General features: G+C 36.3%; 1 protein-coding gene and 1 long non-coding RNA gene across 4 annotated transcripts; one reads left to right on the forward strand and one right to left on the reverse strand.

Annotated features, from left to right (window-relative positions):
- The first annotated feature begins 337 nt into the window (after positions 1 to 337).
- Positions 338 to 16,666, forward strand: TER94 (Transitional endoplasmic reticulum ATPase TER94). Of its 2 annotated transcripts, XM_088276447.1 has the most exons (14): positions 338 to 402; positions 5,144 to 5,240; positions 5,639 to 5,744; positions 6,677 to 6,930; positions 8,467 to 8,870; positions 9,068 to 9,280; positions 9,440 to 9,633; positions 12,093 to 12,257; positions 12,343 to 12,550; positions 12,640 to 12,767; positions 12,892 to 13,057; positions 13,142 to 13,311; positions 15,524 to 15,661; positions 15,737 to 16,666. In XM_088276447.1, exons 2-14 carry the CDS (start codon positions 5,224 to 5,226, stop codon positions 15,995 to 15,997), a joined length of 2,424 nt encoding a protein of 807 aa, XP_088132573.1. In that variant the 5' UTR covers positions 338 to 402; positions 5,144 to 5,223; the 3' UTR covers positions 15,998 to 16,666. The 2 variants fall into 2 exon arrangements, with proteins under 2 accessions (XP_088132573.1, XP_088132570.1); XM_088276444.1 differs by lacking the exon at positions 338 to 402 and having other exon boundaries at positions 5,142 to 5,240.
- Positions 16,667 to 17,678: 1,012 nt separating this feature from the next.
- LOC148312601 (uncharacterized) lies at positions 17,679 to 20,008 on the reverse strand. 2 transcript variants are annotated; one of them, XR_015839152.1, is made up of 3 exons: positions 19,915 to 20,008; positions 18,615 to 18,899; positions 17,679 to 17,997 (listed from the first exon to the last, which is right to left on the reverse strand). It is a non-coding gene; the product is annotated as an uncharacterized LOC148312601 (long non-coding RNA). The 2 variants fall into 2 exon arrangements; XR_015839149.1 differs by having other exon boundaries at positions 17,679 to 18,899.
- Positions 20,009 to 21,651: the final 1,643 nt, after the last annotated feature.

Raw genomic sequence — 21,651 nt, forward strand, 5'->3', positions numbered from 1 at the left:
TTTATTGGATTTTTATAAATGTGAAGAGAATAAAATAAAATTCCTTTTAGTAAAAAAAAAATTATGTATGCGACAAGGCTACGTCAGTACTATAGACTTTGAAATTATAATATTGGTAACGATTAAATTCGTTCATATGCTATGTGGCGCTTCAAAATCCTTATATATTGTTAGTATCCTACTTAACAATTGGACCAATCAAAATATAGAACCAAAAACGTGCAGTTATTTCATTTGCTGGAGTATAAACATGGCGACTTAAGTAACGTACCATAGACGATAAGTGAGCATAGACAGAAGTTTTCATGACAAAGCGACTGGACAAATGAAATACGGCAACGTCACGTCAAAGGCAAGGGCCAATGGACGAATTCGACGGATGATATTTGCATTTTGGTTTCAGTCAGGGGGGGTCGACTCGTAAACGTCAGATTGTTCAAAAAACGACCAGAAATGACGAGACACGCTAATACACTAACAAAAACACCGAAACGGGAACGAAAAATACGAGATACCAACAAGTTGTTTGAGAAACCAATACGAGATACCAACAAGTTGTTTTTAGAGAATTGTACAATTGTATCTGTAATATACTTGTTTGTAAATTGTTATATATTTTTTGTTTAAAAGGGCAGAAGGAACATAAATTGTGTGTTTTTCTGGAATTTTTGTCTGAAATATAGTCATTTGAAAATTCCCTTTTTTGTTTTTATTTAAAAGCATTGTATCGATTGCGATGTATCACACATTGCGAGTGTTTTTGCCTAGAATTTTCACTCATGAATTACATGAAATTATAGTAACTTTAAACATAAAGAGTAAATCCACTCACAAGTAGGCATAGGCTATGAAACTTTTAAGTTGAAGCCTGAGTAGGGACATGATAAACGGTGTTGCATAAGCCGTAGCTAGATTTCAGAGTCACTTGGACGTTAGGTAATTAAAAAAAACGATGTATCACACAAGTTTGAGTGTGTAATATTTAGTGAATATATAAAAAAATATGTATAAATGTATATATGTTTATATAAAATATTTATATATATATATATATATATATATATATATATATATATATATATATATATATATATATATATATATATATATATATATAATATATATATATATATATATATATATATATATATATATATATATATATATATATATATAAATATATATTATTTTACATTCAAAAAAGTTAATAAGTCTGATTATTTGAACAGAAGCCTCAATAAGAAAGACCGTAGAATAAAAAAAAAGAAAAATATTTTAGCAATTCGGCGAGTGACGAATAAGTAAAAAGGGTTCGAATGTAATTTATCATTCAGCGGCTGAGTTTAGAAACTACTAATTGCCTGAACTCTTTTCATAAATGTCGCGTTTTAGCCGTGACCTCTATATTTTTGTTTACAATGAAATAAATAAATGTTGGTTATAAAATTCCTTTTTTTAATATTGATATTATAATTATGTTAATATGTAATAAAACAAATTTTAATATAAATATCATTTGGCCTGAAAAATTAATGGTAAAAATTTCGCCGGGTGGATCCGGCCGCGCCCAGCCGGGAGCTAAGTACCTTCAGCCGGGAGCATCGATTACGGTTTTATTATGTTGCTTGCAATATTTTTTTATATTTTTACTGTTGCCATGATATTGTTAGGAAATCGATTTCGCTTTGAGATTTGCTCTATTCCTCTACATACATCTGCTTTGATTAATTTTTATTTTCTATTTTTATATGTTTTATACGTCTATTTTTATTTTCAATGCCTTAAACATCTTTATTAATCTTTTTCGGTCTGCCGGAATTCATTAGGATTTTTTAAAGATAAAATTATTGATCCGTGTCTGCATATGCTTTTATAAATTTTTAACACTACACTACACTTTTCTCTATGTATGTATTTACGTACCCACTACCTACTTACCTGTAAGTATTTATGCGATGGATTTCCTTCTACAAATAAAAATTATTGCGAAATACACAATAAAACACCTTTTTTAATTTTAAATAAAACATGTATTTAAATTTTTTTTTTCTTACTTAAAAAAATTAAAGAGATCCTTGAGCGTCATGAGATTGCGCCAATTTCGTTTTATTTGGTTAAAGTTTATCTCCTCTTCGGGTTATTTGTAATCAATTTCGCGTTTTTTTTTAAATATATGCATTACTGCACTAAAACCCTTCTCTTCTAAATATGAAGATAGAAAGGCTATTATAGGTAATTTCAATTCTTCCCACAGAATTAGGTATTGATGACGAAAACGTACCCAAAAATCAATATAAACACATTGATTACATATTATTTTGGTTTATTTATTGACTTGGCGTTTAATTTGTAGAACTCCATTTTAATTTATGTATTAATTTTAAATCAAACACAGATTTTTTGAGTCTACTAAGTTGTATTTTATTAATAAAAAACACATAAAAAATTATACTGTGACAATTGTTTCGCCTTGTTAGGGCATTATCAAACGAATGACCATTCGTTATCCATGAATTATCATTCGTTTGATAATGCCCTAACAAGGCGAAACAATTGTCACAGTATAATTTTTTATGTGTTTTTTATTAATAAAATACAACTTAGTAGACTCAAAAAATCTGTGTTTGATTTAAAATTAATACATAAAATATTATTTTGGCTTCACAGTCATTTTGCAGATCAATAAATTACTCTTTTAAATTTGGACTAACACTTTCTACGTCTGATAAAAATGGATTGATTAACCAAGCTGATATCAAAAGTTCCTGTTAGTCTTTGAACCGTATTATCATATCTTCGATAAGGGCATTAATGTGGCTATGATACTATATGTCTTTTTTAACACTTCCTCTGCGATGGTGGGTCTGGTCAGACCCACCATCGCGGAAAATCATTGATTACGTAATAGGTAATTTGTTTACGTCGTTTTCCTTGAGTGTAATCGTTCTTCAAAAAATTACCTACAAATTGAGATACAAACGAAAATTATTGGACCAGATTCAAATGAGTTATTTAAAAAAAAAGAACAAATAAAATATCAAAAATCATATTGAGTAAGGTCAGTTGATCGCTATCAATGTGTTAGTGTGCCGTCTGCCGTGATTTTGAAATCCCAAAAACAAAAGCATACATTGTCAATCTTTGGCGATTGTTTCCGTTTATTGTTTTTTTTTATATTTGTTTTTAACTGATTTATTTGTTTACTTGTATGACGGATTAAATATCATATATATAGACTATAAGGTAAATCTACATTTAAAAAATATTAATATTACAAAACACAGACCTTCACAATAAACTGTTTTATATTTGAACGATTTCTAGTTTTATTTTTTTTAAATCTTTTCGATACTTTACCACAATGGCAGGAAAAAAATAATTATCTCATGACGAGATTGAACGACTTTTGGACAGTTCTAAAAGTGAAAGAAAAGTGAGAGAATAGCGCAGATGACAGTGATTTAGAATTCAAAAACCTTAGATTCAGAATTTGAAAGTGCAACGGAAAACGTGGTTTTATAAGAAATGTCAGTAAGTGATAAAAACATCGATTTCAACAAGAAAAGTACCGATTGTCCTCTTATTTTTTGGTAACAATTTATTGGTCAATAATAAAATTAAATATCATACCTATTATGTCTAACGAACTTGTATATAAATTTTTTATAATAATTAGTTTTATTTGGTTTCGTACAAAATTGTATTCATAATTTCTAAAACCCGCAAAATGTTTATGTAAGAAATGGCGAACTTTAAATGAATATTTACACCATTTTGGGCAATTCCGTATATATTTTTCAATGAAAATTTAAATATTTTCACTGTATTTAAAATGAATTTTAATTGCATTATGGACAAAAATTTATCTTGAAATATTAACTCAAAATCCTAGAATCATTTTGTGGTTTTTGGAGCTAACTGCCACGTTTTATATTTGAAGATAATTACTTAGTTGCATTTTGTTAATAATTCTATCTATTATGATGTTGACTTAAATATAGTTATAAAATTAAAAACACAAATTATTTGAATTCAGTAAAAATAAAAATGTTTACAATCACTGCTTCATTGCCAACCATGCTACATGCGCGTGTGACATGCTCCGCGGTAGTAGTGAGTATATAAATTAGTTAGTCTGTGGTAGTGAGCCGAAGCGCGCGGTCGCGTTTGGATGTAAAATTATGCGCTTGGATAATTTAATTTCAAAACTATCAAAAACTTGAAAATTCTCATACAAAACTTATGACACATTATCCTATTGCTATGTAGGCTATTTTGAATAATATATAAAATATAAAAACCCGACGAAAAACGCCTAAAAGGCGATTTCTGTACTGGGTCAGATCAGACCCACCACCGCTGGGCGCGTTTTGTTTGAGGCCATCGCGCTTTAGGTGTTAATGGGCCCTTGTTTTATATGAAGAACTTGATAATATTGAGTATTATGCCAAAGTTAAAGTTAAATTTTGCGTATGAAAGTGTAGTTTTTCTTTATTGACACAACGTTCCCTTGAACCTCCCGCTCCCTTCTGCAGCACCCCCCAAATGCGAAAATTTTAAAAACGCCTAGCCAGACTTCCAAAACGTCCAGAAAGGGGCGCTGGCACCCCCGATAAGAAACATAACTTCAGGAAGTGGTGGACACTCCTTCTGTCCTTTTAAAATATTGTGTTTTCTGGAATTTTATATATTGTATATTATAGTAAGTCAAAAAAATTACCATTACCATTTACCGTTGTACGGCTGAGTTGAGTAACCATTATTAAACTGAACTTTTGAACTCAACTAAACGCCTAAACTCTTTTTATAAATGTCGCGTTTTAGCCGTGACCTTTCTATTTTTGTTTACACTGAAATAAATAAATTTAGATAGTGAAATATCTTCTTTGTAATATTAATATTATAATTTTGAAAATATGTAATACAACAAATTTCAATATCAATACCATTTAACCTGAAAAATTAATGATAAATATTTCGGCGGGTGGATTCGACATTCAGCCGCGGCGAAGTCACGCCCAGCCGGGAGCTTAGTACTAGTAGCCGTTTACGTCGCTTCCGGCCGCTGGCGAATATCACTTCCAGCCATAAAAAATCGAGGTAGTTGGCGGTCTTTATATAAATAGTTAGTCTGTGGTTTCAGTCCGGCTTTTTTTTACTCGAGTAGACAAGTGTAATTGGGAGTTGTGCCTGTTTAAATTTATAGTTCAAATATCTGTTAATATGGCTGAAGGAAAGAGGTACGTCTTAGTTTTATTATTTAATACTGTTTGTTATTATTGTATGCATTGATATAATCTCCGGGGAACTTTTCTGTTTGTAAAACATTCGAAAATTGGCTTGTCATCATGTCGTCAACTTTTATTCATTATTAAATCGGTAATTCGGTTGAAAAACATCTACCGTTTCATGATATTCTCCAAAAGTGCTATTGTATGGCTTTATATTTTTTGTGAAATTTTATTTAGTACGATGACTAGATATTATAACCCTACTTTCGGAGCGATTTATACGACCTTTGTTCAAATTCGCATTTTTTTAAATTCCCGATTGTGTTTTTCAGTAGCTAACCTCTATTTGATTATAATATTTGCCTAATCTTTTTTATTATGGTAACTGTAATAATAATTGTTTTCAGCCCCGATGATCTATCTACCGCGATCCTGAGGCGTAAGGATCGTCCTAATCGTCTGATTGTGGAGGAAGCTGCCAACGATGACAATTCAGTAGTAGCTCTGTCACAGGTTATGCATTTCCATTAAATAAAAAAAATTGCTGTGCAACATGCTAAACAACTTATATTTTATCCAAGACCACAAAGAAAACAATAATGGTTGGAATAATGTTAGTGTCTAATCTGTTACATTTAACATCTGTTATATTTAATGCTTCGGAACCTCACACCTTTTTATATGTATCAGAATAATTTTCAGTTTGGTTCTTATTTTCACGGTGTATGTTAATGTTTTCAAGTTTGCTTCATTTATTGATAGCAATTGGAATCATATTTGTTAATGTATGCGTGCTTTAGAGATTTTTTGTAATGTGCCAATTATCCCTTTTCTATGGAATCTTCCAGAAACATTTGGGTTCTTCTCTACTAAATAACCTGTAATTGTAAGGAATTATTCTCATTAATTAATTTATTAATGAGAAAAGAATAATTCAGGTTAATCCTATTCCCGCCCATTCTTAATTTAAAGAAATCAAAAGTGAAAAGGTTCATTTGGAAAATCTTCATTTTACATAACAAATATATTGATAATTTGGCTTAACACCATGACACTGTGAATTTCATATTCTTTTGATCTGTCTCAGATTAGACTATTTAGCATACAGTGTTGAATTCATAAATTAATTTCTTTATGTACCAAAAATTAATTCTTACATAATAAAATTGCATCATTTAACAAAAGTATGATAGCATCGCAACAAAGTGTTTGTAAATTTTGTTAAAATTAAATTTATTTATTTAAAGACATCGTTATACATACACTTTAACTTCAATTCACATTGATCTTATTTTATTATTACCATATATAATATATACATATAATATAAAAATAAATATATAAATATATATGTCATGAACAAAATAAATAATTCAGACATTTTCGTATTTACTTTAGTTTAGGTCCAGTTGTTGTTTGACCTTTTTGTTGTATGTTGTAATCAGGCCAAGATGGACGAGCTGCAGCTGTTCCGCGGAGATACGGTGCTGCTGAAGGGAAAGCGGCGCAAGGAGACGGTGTGCATCGTGCTGTCGGACGACACGTGTCCCGACGAGAAGATCCGCATGAACCGCGCCGTGCGCAACAACCTGCGCGTGCGCCTGTCCGACGTGGTGGCCGTGGCGCCGTGCCCCGACGTCAAGTACGGCAAGCGCGTGCACATCCTGCCCATGGACGACTCCGTCGAGGGCCTCACCGGGTACGACACCGTCGCTATTCATCACTTATTCCTAGCGGTTCAATAGTCGGCTGCCTAAATTATCCCTTCACTCCTCTAACACCGCATTTTGTATTTGGCACTATCCATCCATCTACATTCATAATGTACTCATTAATCTACCGATCTTAATCATCTCTTAATATAATAAATTGGCGCTGGTTTTGAACGGATTTTAGTGTCCCCCTTTGAAGGGCTTTGTGTTGTGTAAATATAATTTCATATTCACATGCCCGCATCACTCCTAAACTGACCCCTAGGCTAGTGTTGCAGGTTGAAAATTGGGTGGATTGTGGTTTTGGAGGAAACTGTGATGTTTTAGAAAAAACGATTTGGCCCTATATTTTTTGGCATTGACAGAAAGGTGACAAAAATCAGTATTATAGCGAGTAACTCTTAGAGCTCACTTTGCATCAATTATATGTCCAAAATATCGCGATGCAAATTGAAACAACGCAAATGTGAATTGCTATTTCCATTGGAAATCATATGAACATCAAAGATAGGTTATCGTATTTTTCATTCAGTCCTTAAATGTTAAATAAAATAAGAATATTTACATAACAAAACCAAAGTAAAACTTTATTAATTCATTTAAAAATATTAAAAAGACTAGATTCAATAAAAAATTAAAAATATATACGAAAAATTTACAAAATATAAAATTATGTATTCAGATTCTGAAGACAAGCTTGCAGCAATTGAAATCTCTTTTTTTTAATTTGTCCAAAGTTTGCTGAACAGCTTGTTTTTTTTATGTTGAGTTAAAGTTGTTTGTAACAATTGATATCATAAAACCACTCCTTGTATGAGTCATCGTCTTGGTGTCTAACGATGTAACAGACTTAGCAGCTTCTTTTATTTTAATTCTATCTCGAGCTTGAATACTCCTGATGAACTGAATGATTGAATACTCCAGTTGTTGCAGGCAGATCAAGACCTTTTGCTATGTCTACAGCCTTTTCTCCATTATCAAAGCGTCGTAAAATGTCCAATTTTATTTCCAAACTTAGTGTTTTTTTGTAATTTTACCAATACTGATTTTTCCACTCATGATTATTAAGTCTTATTATAGTCTGAAAAGTTTAAATAAAAATAAAGAAACAGGGTAACAGCCTTTTATTATTTTAATAATATTTTATTTACCTTAATTTATAATCAACCACTGCAACTATGCTTTTTACAATGATTGACAAAAATCTTTCCACTTCAATCAAGAATCAAATTTTAAAAAACTTTGGGATTCCCCGAAATCCAAACAAAATTTTAATTCACAGAACCTCTATAATAATAAAATAAAGAATGCAATTCGAAAATACAATGACGCACAGCGAAAATGAGTCTTAATTCCGTAACAACGCAACTTGGAAAAAATGTAAAGTGAAAGGACGCAAAGCGAGGTCTGAGTGTATTGGTTATTTCAGTAGATTCTGGCTCATCTCAATAGATGTACCAAAATGTCGGTAGAGCCGGATACTATTAGGTACAATTTTTTAATTGATTTTATTGTCTAACCAGGAACTTGTTTGAAGTATACCTGAAACCGTACTTCCTGGAAGCGTACCGACCGATCCACAAGGACGACACTTTCATCGTTCGCGGGGGCATGCGCGCCGTGGAGTTCAAGGTGGTGGAGACGGACCCCGTGCCGTACTGCATCGTGGCCCCCGACACCGTCATCCACTGCGAAGGGGACCCCATCAAGCGCGAGGAGGAGGAGGAGGCGCTCAACGCGGTGGGTTACGACGACATCGGCGGCTGCCGCAAGCAGCTGGCGCAGATCAAAGAGATGGTGGAGCTCCCTCTGCGCCACCCCTCGCTCTTCAAGGCCATCGGAGTCAAGCCCCCGCGCGGCATCCTGCTCTACGGCCCGCCCGGCACCGGCAAGACCCTCATCGCCAGGGCCGTGGCCAATGAAACCGGTCAGTTTACCCCTTTTCACAAATCAATATACTCATAATGTATCTGTTTGGTGCAGCAAGTTTCCTCATCTTCTAGATCTGATAATATAGCAGGCTTATACGAACTGTCCAATTGTCAAAGGGAATCATAACTTGCATAGTACTATATTAATGAGTGAAACTATTACTCTGTTTTTATATGCGAATTTGAATTCCAGGTGCTTTCTTCTTCCTAATCAACGGTCCGGAGATCATGTCCAAGTTGGCGGGAGAGTCCGAGTCCAACCTGAGGAAGGCTTTCGAAGAGGCGGACAAGAACTCCCCAGCCATCATCTTCATAGATGAGCTGGACGCCATCGCTCCCAAGAGAGAGAAGACACACGGAGAGGTGGAGAGACGTATTGTCAGTCAGCTACTCACACTCATGGACGGTAAGCGTTCTATATTCCAATTTCGGCCATCATCTTCACAGAGTGCAACACAGTATAAAATGAGTGGTTTTGTAGACTAGCTGGAATTGGAATAATATTACTCGGGTCCTGTAATATCACTTTATAGCGCCATACAACAGTTGAAACATTTGTTTGCAGGTATGAAGAAGTCATCCCACGTTATAGTAATGGCAGCTACCAACCGTCCCAACTCTATTGACGGAGCTCTCCGCCGGTTCGGTCGCTTCGATCGGGAGATTGATATTGGGATTCCGGACGCGATAGGTCGCCTGGAAGTACTGCGCATTCACACCAAGAACATGAAGCTGGCTGAGGATGTGGATCTTGAACAGGTTCGTCTCCAATATTGATATTTTAATGGAATTCAATTTAACGTTTTTACATTAATGGTCACTTTTTCTATGTAACACTGTTTAAGAAATGGTATTGTTTTGCTTAATAACGGCTAAAAACTATTTTTTCCAATTCCTCGTATTTGGGTTAATCTGGAAAGTGTCTTAATTCTATTTGGGATTACTTTACAGGAGAGTGTAAAAGTATTGTAACCAAGCATAATTTATTGATTTAAAAACAAAAAACACAGCACGTTTTTAGAATGAAAAATTCCATTTCATGGTTAAATCATAATGTTTTTACTCTTTTGTAAGCTCCAAATTGATTTTTCCATACACATTTTTACAGTACATATAAAGAATTAAGATCCACTTTTTACATTTCTTAGGGAAATGTAAAACTCAGGAAAAGAAATTTTATTTCTCGTATAATTAAATGGTGTATGTGTGAATGTAAAAAAAGCTATACATATTACATTCAAGGTTGAATATGGGATATTATGTAAGCTGTTTTGTCAGGTCAATGCACTTTTTTTTAAATAAAAAAAGGTATCTTGTCCAGTTTAAAGGTTTTCTCTGTTTCGGAATTTTTTGACAAATTATATAAACTAAACTTAATATACCAAAAGTACATTGATTCAAAACTCGGGAATCAGAATTTGGCCAAATTAAATTAAATTTTACAAACACAAAAGAAAAATTTCTAAATAATTGCGAAATATGTTAGCTATTTTTCTCGGCCGTCAAAATAATGTAATGGTAATTTAGAAGTTTTGTGATATATTTTCATGAAAAATCTGTAACAAAATGTGCAAATTTAATATTAAAAGTTGAGAGTGAAGAATATCTCAGAAAACTGACCTTTTTATTGATTTTTAAAACATTATCAATAAAATCGAAATATAAAAATAAGATCTTGAACATGTATAGCCGACCGGTGGTGACAGTGGATTTATTTCCTTGGCTCCAAGTAAAATTTCCCTGCTGCAAATATCTGGTAAAACAGAAGAGGGGCACAAGTCTAAGACATGTACTACAGACTAGTTTAAACTCTTAACACATTGTCGTCGGGACACAGCATTTGCCGTTTTTTGTGGACTGTCGGTCAACTGCGGGACACGGCAAATGCCGTTTTTGTCGACTGTCGGTTATCGGCGGGAAACGGCAATATACGGGTTTGTTATCAGCGTGAAATAAAATGCCTTGAAGGGTAATTTGCTACCCGGGTGCTAGGCGAAAGTCTGTCGACGTTATTTGAGATGTCTTATTTGAGTATTTGTCCAGATTGGTAGTGTGCCGCTTGTAAAGGCATTGCCGGAAATCTAGAGTTTTTATGCGATCTCAATCTCCAGTTTAGTTTGAGTCATTTCACGTATTGGACTATTTTTCATACCGCTCGCACTGTTTTGTTTACTGTTTGGTATTTTATTATTTGAATATATTAGCATTGTATAGGGAATGATACCTCGTCGGAGGGGAAGACAATTTTTTAGAGTTTACAATGCTTCTAAAATTGTGAAATACGGAATACTTAATTAAAAATTATGATTATAATTTATTTTTGATGATCAAATGTCATTTATGATTTCTTTGAAAATTTCAATCGAAAATATTATTTGGTTTAGAAATTGTGTCAATTTTAAGAAAGCGATATATTTTTGCGCTAATCGTGAAAAACATCCGCTATAGGCTAGAGTCTATTGTTCGAAGCGCCCGACTACAATGTGTTAATAAAACCGTAAAATAAAATATACCACGCCCCCCAGTTCAAAGTAAGGATTTATCCTTGTTCTGTGGTCTCTTCTGGTAAACTTGTTTCATCTTAAAATCGAGTTTCCTGATTTTATTTACTATTTGGCAAATTCATACATAAATGTCCAAATTTAAACTTACAACCTCAAAGATGTTTTATTTATCAACCTCAAAGATGTCATTATTGTATAAAATGCACAATGCCACATACGGATATCTTTTTTTGTGCTTAATTTTCATGTTCATGAAATTATTTATGCATGAAACTGAAATAATGTTAAATTTTATTGGTACGAATTGAGAAAAATGTTAGTATAGAGATGAAATGAAATTGGATTTTCATTATAAAAAGTGGAAAACATAAATGAAAAATGAAAAGTGATGTTTATTAACGCTTTGCGCTTAATTTTTTTTCGTATGTTCTGTCAGGTTAATAAAATTCCATAAGTTATTTCTTTTTAACTGAACTAATATGATTTTAGTAAAATTATATTGCAAAAAAAATGTATTAAAAATATTTGAAAAATAAGCCTTTATTTTCTTGCCGCCACGCAAGGCACTCGAGTAATACGACAATTCAGGCAGCCGACTCTGTGGCTTCTGTGTGTAAAAACTAAAATTACTGTACTCAAATGTACATAAAGGTTTTTTAATCCCAGCTAGTGCAGAAAGGAAGGAGGATATTACTAAATGCTTATTTATTGCAGATTGCGGCAGAATCTCACGGTCACGTGGGAGCTGACTTGGCTTCTCTATGTTCCGAAGCCGCCCTCCAGCAGATCAGGGAGAAGATGGATCTCATAGACTTGGAAGACGATCAGATAGACGCCGAGGTTCTCAACTCTCTGGCCGTCTCCATGGACAACTTCAGGGTGAGACTGTCGCACTGTTCCGCATCTCCAGTTTGGTTATTACGTAACGCGAGTGCATACTGAATTGCAATGTGTGTATTTCCAGTATGCCATGACCAAATCGTCCCCGTCGGCTCTGCGCGAGACGGTCGTGGAGGTGCCCAATGTGAGCTGGACGGACATCGGAGGCCTCTCCAACGTGAAGAAGGAGCTACAGGAGCTGGTGCAGTATCCTGTGGAGCATCCCGACAAGTTCCTGAAGTTCGGCATGCAGCCGTCTCGCGGAGTCCTGTTCTACGGGCCTCCGGGATGCGGTAATATACGCACTATTTGTCTGCTTTTAATGCTTCCAACATTGCTCTACTAATCTAGTCTGAATCATATTGCACTTATAATGTTTCAGGTAAAACTCTCTTGGCTAAAGCCATTGCGAATGAGTGTCAAGCCAACTTCATATCTGTGAAGGGACCCGAACTCCTCACTATGTGGTTTGGAGAGTCTGAAGCGAACGTTAGGGATATTTTTGATAAGGTAAGCTGATTAGATACCTTGTGTCTACTTAATATCTGGCATAGTGTAGTAGAATAATACTGGGAGATGAGCGAGCGGGTGTGTTTGGAGTGTAAGCATCTGACGGTGTGTTGTGGACCGGCAGGCTCGCTCGGCGTCCCCGTGCGTGCTGTTCTTCGACGAATTGGACTCCATCGCCAAGTCGCGCGGCGGCTCCGTGAGCGACGCCGGAGGCGCAGCCGACCGCGTCATCAACCAGATCCTCACAGAGATGGACGGCATGGGGGCCAAGAAGAATGTCTTCATCATCGGTAACTACCTGTCTATTTGGAATGCATACGGGATAGTTGCGGAAGAGTCCCTGCTCGGGGAATAATCTGGAGTGAACTGTTTAGGTGCCACCAACCGACCGGACATCATCGACCCGGCCATTCTCCGTCCCGGCCGCCTCGACCAGCTCATCTACATCCCCCTCCCCGACGAGAAGTCCCGCGAGGCCATCTTCCGGGCTAACCTGCGCAAGTCCCCCGTCGCTAAGGACGTAGACCTTACCTACATCGCCAAGGTACCATCATATTCGTAATATATTTGGATAATTTATTGTGCCATTTTTGTAGAATTTTACCGCGAGGGCGCTTCACTGTGAATGGATTGGGGAAAAGAAGATATTGGAAATGGTTCAGCAAACAAACATGGTTCTATTTTTTTTCTAAAGATTATCTCTCTCTCACTATTTCTAACTACTGGTGGAAAAGCATTCCACGCAATCGGCCCCGCAACAGCAAAGCCACACTCGCCAAATTTAGTGCGCCGGTTGTGACCTGGTAAGATCACTTTGCCCATAGCAGCTGATGGATGGTATGGTACTCTGCTACTTCAAGCGAACCCAAAGTGTGCAATGGTACTATAAGAAGGAATCAAAATCTATAAAGAGTGAGAAATATTTGTCTTTTTGTTTACAAAAATACTTAAATTTCTGTGAGCCTAAGCGGCTCATTAGAAAAAGGTATCACATTGTGGTAGAGTGGGTTCGAATTGAGAAACTCTCACTCAGGAATCCGCGACACTAACCACGGGACCACAACCCGACACATTTATATGTACACTACACACAAAGTAGGATCAAATTATAGGTACACTTTACTTAAGGAAGAGAAGAATAGATCAATGTCGATGCGATATTGTTCAGCTCTGTCAACCGGCACAACCATCAGCAGGTTAGTCCTGTCCAAGTTGGATTGCCTGCGTTACAGTTAAACTAACATTTTGACGTCTCAACATAGATGAAGAAGAATATGGAAGTCTGGATATTCAAAGGGCTTATGACCTGTTGTAGGCTTTACTTATTTATTTTTTTACAAAAATGTTAGTAATATTGGGATATAACCACTCACCGAAATTTTTATGTCTACCGGTCTGAGATGTACCCGTCTCTTCGTAAGGACAATCACTACCACAGCATGCAAACAATACTACCCTTCACTACCATAGCACTATTTACACACTTAAAACTACACAAAATTTTTAACACATGCGATTTTTGGTCGACCCAAAAACCAACATGCACTAATGGTTGCAGGGCAAACATGCGTTACGAGCCGAAGTCAAACATGCACTAGGGTTAAAATTGATTATTTAACCAGCTTAAATACTCGTAGGTTGAAAGGAGTGGGCGGAGTTTGAATTGGATATTGACGAATCTTGCTTAACCGATGTTGAATCAAATAAATTAATGTTGAATCTATAAGTAAAATTTGTTTGGTTGTTAATTAAGGGAATATAATTGCCTTCCGAATATAAACAAAAATCTCGGTGAGTGGTTATATACTAATATTACTAACATTTTTGTAAAAAAATAAATAAGCAAAAATGACTAACCATAAAGTAAGTGCTTTAAATATTAATGATATCAATTATTAAAGTTATCACTTTATACTCGTGTAAACATTCACCATTCTACCCATGATTTGACAACCGCAGTATTAAAATTTTTGAAACTCATACATATGTCATATTACTCTCATGTCGCCTCATGTTTTGTGAACAAGGATTTGGACACACTCAAAATGTTGCGACTAACTAACCACCGCGCCGCTTCCCCGCAGATGTAGTAGTAGTAGTAAGAATTAAGGCAATAAAGAACACTCATATTGTAATCCTTTCCCATTCGTGAATCCGCTCTGAACATCCCACACTTAATCTTTTGTTGTTCAATAAAAACTTGTTTATTTATTTTTTTCATTTTTGTATTCTTATCATTTTATTTCGATTTTTGGCAATTTTTTTTTTCAATTGTCAAACTTGAGTTAAATTATATAAATGTAAAAATCATACCAGAATTACGTAGTATTTTTTTATTAACTAACTAACTAACTAACCATCACGCCGCTTCCCCGCAGGGGTAGGCAGAGAGAATCGAACGCCACATCACTCTGTCTTTGCAAACATTCTTTGCCTCTTCTACATTCATGCATCTCCTCATACATACCCGACGATTATTACGACTCCTGACCCGGCCGCTTTCAAGTATTTGACATACCTGATTGTGCCAAGTTTTCCTCGGTCGTCCTCTGCTTCTTTTTCCTACTACATTCGCTCCATAAATTTGTTTAACCGTTCTTTCTTCGCTCATACGCTCCACATGTCCAAACCATCTCAACACACCTTTCTTAATTTTATCGATAATGCTTATCTCATCTCTTTTGCTTATCTTATCTTATCTCTTTCTTGCAGCATAAATACTCTTTTATTACAAAAAGGTACATTTATATTTGCAGGTCACCCAGGGCTTCAGCGGAGCCGACTTGACCGAGATCTGTCAGCGAGCGTGCAAGCTGGCCATCCGACAAGCCATCGAGACGGAGATCACGCGGGAGAGGCAGCGCCAGCAGGCGACGGCCACCACCGCCATGGACGTGAGTCTACTCCGCTCTCTGGGATGCCACGATCCTGTGACGGTTGAGTGTAACGGTGTGTGTGTGCGGTTGCAGATGGACGAGGAGGACCCCGTGCCGGAGATCACGCGGGCGCACTTCGAGGAGGCCATGAAGTTCGCCCGGCGCTCGGTGTCGGACAACGACATCCGCAAGTACGAGATGTTTGCGCAGACGCTGCAGCAGTCGCGCGGCTTCGGGACCAACTTCCGCTTCCCGGCGGGCGGCTCGGCGGGCGGGCCGGGGGCGGCCGGCACCTCGGCGGGGGACCAGCCCACCTTCCAGGACGACGGGGTGGACGACGACCTCTACAGCTAGGCTGACCGTCCCGTCAAACTTTTCCATCTGCCTGAAATCTCAAAAAGATATATTTTTTGGAAGGGCTTTCGCGTTCGATGAATCGGGACTGTAGGGAAAAATTCCCGATGTTTTTTTTAAGAAATTTAAATTTTACTTTTTGTCATCTTGCGGAAGCGCTTTGCGTAGCTCTCACCGAGTGAAGTTATTATTTGGCTCCGTAATATAATTTAATTATCTTATACAAATATATCTAAATGATAAAGATGCATTATGCATTTTTAAATATTTTTTACTTGAATTGAAATACCGCAAGTCTGGATTTCAAATGACCGCGTAGTGTTTATATTTAAAATAACGGTAGGATAAATTATGGAATGACGAGACATTTTGAAATATCTTCAAATACCGAGTGATGCGAGTTCTCCACCAACGTACTGTCCCACTCGCGCACCCTTCGTCGACGCTACCGCTGCTGGAAGTGCGTATGTATCAAATTAACTTACCATTCTGTTTACATACTATAAATTGTACTGTTTTCTGTTGATTGCAAATGAGGAGGCGAGTAATAAGCGGGTCGGGACCCACACAGCTGGGATATAATGGTATCTACGGGATCTTAGTGTTCACGGATCAGAAAAAGAATTGTATTCCACTGCATCTCTCGTAATAATAAATCACATAAATAAATATTTTTGGCTTTTATTTCTAGCTAGGTTTATTATTTTAGAAATCCATTTTGTAAAGGACAACTTTAGTAGGAGGATATCTTGTATTTATCTGGCATCAAAATAATGATGGGGCTACAGTGGAGAGTGACTGACATTTCCAATAGATCTACCCCAATCCCGAGAATCTGTTATCTACTGAAATTTGATATAACATTTGAAAGTATAGCAGAGGGAATTATATCACGAGTGATATATGTATTCATTTTTATAACTACTAATAATCCCATCCAAACAACCTTTATATTTTAGTCATTCTCATCTACTGTAAACATTGGGAAATACATCTCTAAGATTGACATTTACTGTCGCGGCCAATTCTGATTGTTGACATCTCAACAAAGATGAAAAAAATTTGGATGTCTAGGTATTTACAGGGCTTACGACCCACACTTCCTATGCCTATAGCAGGTAATAAATAAGTGGAGAAATATTTGCCCTAGAGAAACAAGATCAAGAAGACGAAGAGATTTGCGAGGGTAAAGATATTGGTCCTACACCTTCTGAAGCCTTTCAGCGTTTAGTGTCACCATCAAATGGTTTTGAGAGGCAAGAAGAGTAACTCGGGACAACTTATATTTCTTGAAGGTATTCGCTATTTGGCAGCTTGGAAAAACCAGCCGGCTTGATATTGAAGCATTAATTCATTCAACAGTCACTTTGCGGTAAAATCTATCCATTTTTTAATTTAAGTTTTACTTGGTAAATACCACTATTCCTTCAAATCTTTTTAGAGATGTATTTTGATGCATTCTGCTTCATTTTCAAACACCGTGTATTTGTAGTGATATTTACCGAGTTAAACTTAAATTTAAAAAATTGGTTATACTGAATGTACGTGTCTTTTCTTGTCTACTATGATTTTTTCCGATGATCTGGATTTTTCCTTATGGGGACTACCTTCATCCACAATTAGTCGGGATAATCGAGGTTCTTATTATGCCTCTAATATACAATAAAAAATACCAACAAAAAACATTTCAATTCATCACAATTTTATTAAAAAGAGGTAAAAACAGATATTTTCCAAAAATTTTTTTAGCTACAATCTTATTTGCTTAAATCAAATAACAATATAATATAATGATCCAAATGCTTAAACAGAAACAGGTACCAGAATATATCAACTATACTAAGTTTGTCAACATATTCACTTTATTGCACAAATATCTCCTAACACGGTTGAGTATATATTATACTAAAACAACTTATTTTGATTATACATAGTTATCACTGGGGAGTGTTGTAATGTCGCACAACAACTGCGGACGGGGGACCTCGCCTCTACCCCACCTGGAACAATGCACCATTAGTCCGCATGTACTGATGGACCTGTAATTATTCAAAACTGACCTACGCTATGTCATATCTCTACTGGACTCGGAGAAATACATTTCTCGCTACACACTCACGCGTATTCGTGTAATCAATATTCAATCAAAATTGTTTTAAACTATTAATATCTCTATTTTTTTTATATCGATGTCTCGACAGAGACGAGGGTTATTGAAATGGTAATATGAAAGTCTGGGTACTAGAACCCCGTAATTTTATTTAACTTTCATATTGGCTCGTTACATCTCATTCGACATCAATTTTTTCCTCTTAGGTCCCATGTCAGATGTTATTCCACATTTTTTTATCTTTAGGATTATTTATTTAAAATGTGAGCTTACATTTGTGTCACTCGTATCTATTATGACAGTATATGGAGCAGAGGACAAATGATTTTTTTCCAATTGGAATTTAACAGTCTACCTAGATATTTTTTTTAATTCTGGATGACGGGAAAGGATTAATAACCTAGATTTTTTTAATCATCAGCTATCGTTGTGATATTTTGTTTCATGGGTCACAACGAGTGTTCCGATAATGGGCCGAGTGGTCGGGTCGACGCTCGCCACACTCACCGGGGCGCGGTGCCGGCAGCCGGCAGCCGATCAGCCGTAGTAGCCGCCGTGGTGGTGGTGGTGGTGGCCGTGGTCGTGGTGGTGGTGGTAGTGCCCGTAATCCCCGTAGTCCCCGTAGCCGCCGTAGCCGTGGTGACCGTGCCCCCCGTAGCCCCCGAAGCCGCCTCCGAAGCCCCCGAACCCGATGGCGCCGCCGAAGCCCCCGAAGCCGAACTGCGGCTTGGGGGCGGGAGCGGGCGCGGGGAGCGACAGGCTCGCGGCCACCAGCACCGACACCACCAATATCTGCAATTTAATGAAACAATGTCACTAGTTATTATAACGTAAATAGTGTTTTTTTTTTACTTTACTAGTTGATTAATAATTTCTAACAATATGAGCCAGGACTGTGCAAAGCGCGGCTCGCTAGGCGCGTGCGGCCCACGGCCGATATAAGTGCGGCCCGTGACGTATTTTTGATGTACCGCAAATACGAAAATTTTCCCTTCACAAAATTTATTTCGTAGAACATTTTACTTTTACGGCATCTTTAATAATAGAATGACGTATTTATTCGTATTAATTAATTATCCTGTAGCAATGACATCCGTCTTTTTTTTCTTTGAGAACTTAAAGTATATGTTACTGCGGCCCTCGAATGCGTATAATTATTAGGACTGCCCGATCTGGTTCGAGCAGTCTTAATATAAGCTGCTAATTTATCCGCGATATAAAAAAACTATATAAATGTAAAAATAAAGAAGTTCAAAACTCGAATAGAAATCTCAATAATCATAAAACGTTCAAATATAACGTAAAATAAAGAAATGGAAACCAATAAATGAAAATCGTTATTTTTTTTTAAATAATACCTCAAAAATAAAACGACAAAACTCGATATCTCAAAAATAGAAATACTTAGTATCTCAGAAATCAGAATATCAAAAATCGAGTCTCAAATTTGTAAAATTAGAAAAATAATCGAAAATTCAAAATCCATCGAAGCTATTGTTACAAAATAAAATCAGAAGTTCGATAATGCTCGACAAGCTTGATAGACAGATGATAATAACCGCGAACAAAAAAAAACGCTCCGTAAAATTAATACAAACGCTAGAAAACGTCACATAGAAAGATAAACGCAAACACTGTTTTTACGTTAAAAAATAAATTTAATTTAATGTTCAGTTTTGTTCCCGAAATGTTCCGAAATGCATGTTGTTCCACCGCCACCGGGACGGTGTGGGGCGCAAAGGACCGGGAGTTCGGGAAAGCCCCGCGCAGTACACACACTTCACGCAGAGAGTGCTCCGCCGCTTACTTGTAAGAACGTCTTCATTCTGGAAGCCGCGGCTGGTCGCGTAACCTTCGACTATGACGAGAACCCACCGTATGCAGCAGCGGAGGCGGCCCCCGCTTTATATAGTGAAGCGGGTCCTCCAAAGGACCGGTCTGCAGCCTTCTGGTTCCCCCGACACGTGACGTCACGAGAACACCTATTTTCTTGTTTACGACATTTGGTCAAATTTCAACGCTCGAAAATTTTTACATAAGTATGTTTTTATAATACTTAAGCGGTTAATACGTAGATAAAGCCTTGATCTTCGGAAAATGTATTCTATCGAATGCACGATTTACATCGTCGTTCATATCCCGAAAAAGATGACGATTTATTTGTTAAGATGGGAATATAGAAGTCTGGGCTTTTACAGGGTTTACGACCTGTCATAGGCTGGTTTACTTGATCACTTTACATACCGGGTAACATTCACCATTCTACTCGTGATCTTCATCAATAGTAATCTGGACCAAAAGTACGTTTATCATTTTGTGAATGTTTTCTACGAATAAAATCCTGATAGGTCTAACTCAAATTTATTTTTTTATGATTCTTGTTTAAAAATGTCACGAATAAAACTTTATTATGAGAAAAATAGATATCATTGATGTAGTGTTTTTTTTTTTAATAATCTCGGTAGCACTTTTGTGGAACGTTTTTATGAAAAGTACGTGCAACATAATTTTCAGTAAAAGTATTAGAGCAACAATATACATATACTTACGTGTATATTTTCAAAATCCACCAAATTCTTTCCCATTTAATTCCTATAGAAGGTTAATTACACACTTAGGAGGTACTCGCAAAAATATACAATTCAGTACGCTATCGGCTGTTCGAGGGGCCATACGTGTCTCCACGCACTTTTTTTTTAGTTTATTATTGGAAAAATATTTTTAGATTTTTTTTAACTCCTTGCCTTTCAATAATTCTTTCTTTCCTGTTCAAAACCATATATGTATGTATTTATTTCGAAGAAAACCTTTTTCAATACAAAAACGGTGCTTAAAGCAAGAAAAATTATGTTAAATGTTATCTGGGTTTAAAGAAAACTATGTTGCGGGCTATCGAATATCCCGCTTTAATTACACAAAGTTTACATAAGAATCGTTTTCAAGGGTTTCTAAATGATGTATAAATATTTTTTCGTCGTAAATTCAGTTCTTTTCAAGGATAATAGGTACATCAAAATGGACGAAACAGGTGTCAATAATAATAATAATAATAAAATAACAATTTTGATTTATAAAAGCAATAAACTATTTTCTTGTTACAATAAAATTATTCTGAAAACACCCTTTCTTAGTGTACGAGACGTCTACATCCGCACAGGACTATAAACTGCACAGGGGGTGGTCTCTGACGTCCCGACGACTGTCAGCGGTGTCGTGAAGATCGCTGGATTCGGCGTTGGTCGATATCGATGTGAAGGTTTGGTGTGCAAATAAAACTCCGATGTCTAGGATTCATAAAGGCTTTTGTTTGGAGTGTTTTGTTGTATGGGTGTGAAACCTGGACCATCCAAAAGTACGAAAAAGACCGGCTTGAAGCATTTGAGATGTGGGTTTGGAGGAAGATGACCAAGACATCATGGGTCGTAAGGAAGTCCAACGAAAAGGTGTTGCAGGACGTAAAAGAAAGAAGAGAGCTTTTAAATCATATTTTGAAGAGGAAGGCCAAGCTAATAGGGCACTCAATTAGACATAGCACCTTTCTTAG

Source organism: Brachycentrus maculatus, unplaced genomic scaffold, assembly GCF_059751285.1.
Source record: "Brachycentrus maculatus isolate JH-2025_06_01 unplaced genomic scaffold, ASM5975128v1 h1tg000038l, whole genome shotgun sequence".
Lineage (NCBI taxonomy): Eukaryota > Metazoa > Arthropoda > Insecta > Trichoptera > Brachycentridae > Brachycentrus > Brachycentrus maculatus.

Excerpts from the sequence above, each read along its gene's own strand:
- TER94 (XM_088276447.1), top strand. Across the intron at positions 12,258-12,342 it reads TCTCCATGGACAACTTCAGG|TATGCCATGACCAAATCGTC; the intron begins GTGAGACTGTCG and ends GTGTATTTCCAG. Across the intron at positions 13,058-13,141 it reads GAAGAATGTCTTCATCATCG|GTGCCACCAACCGACCGGAC; the intron begins GTAACTACCTGT and ends TGAACTGTTTAG.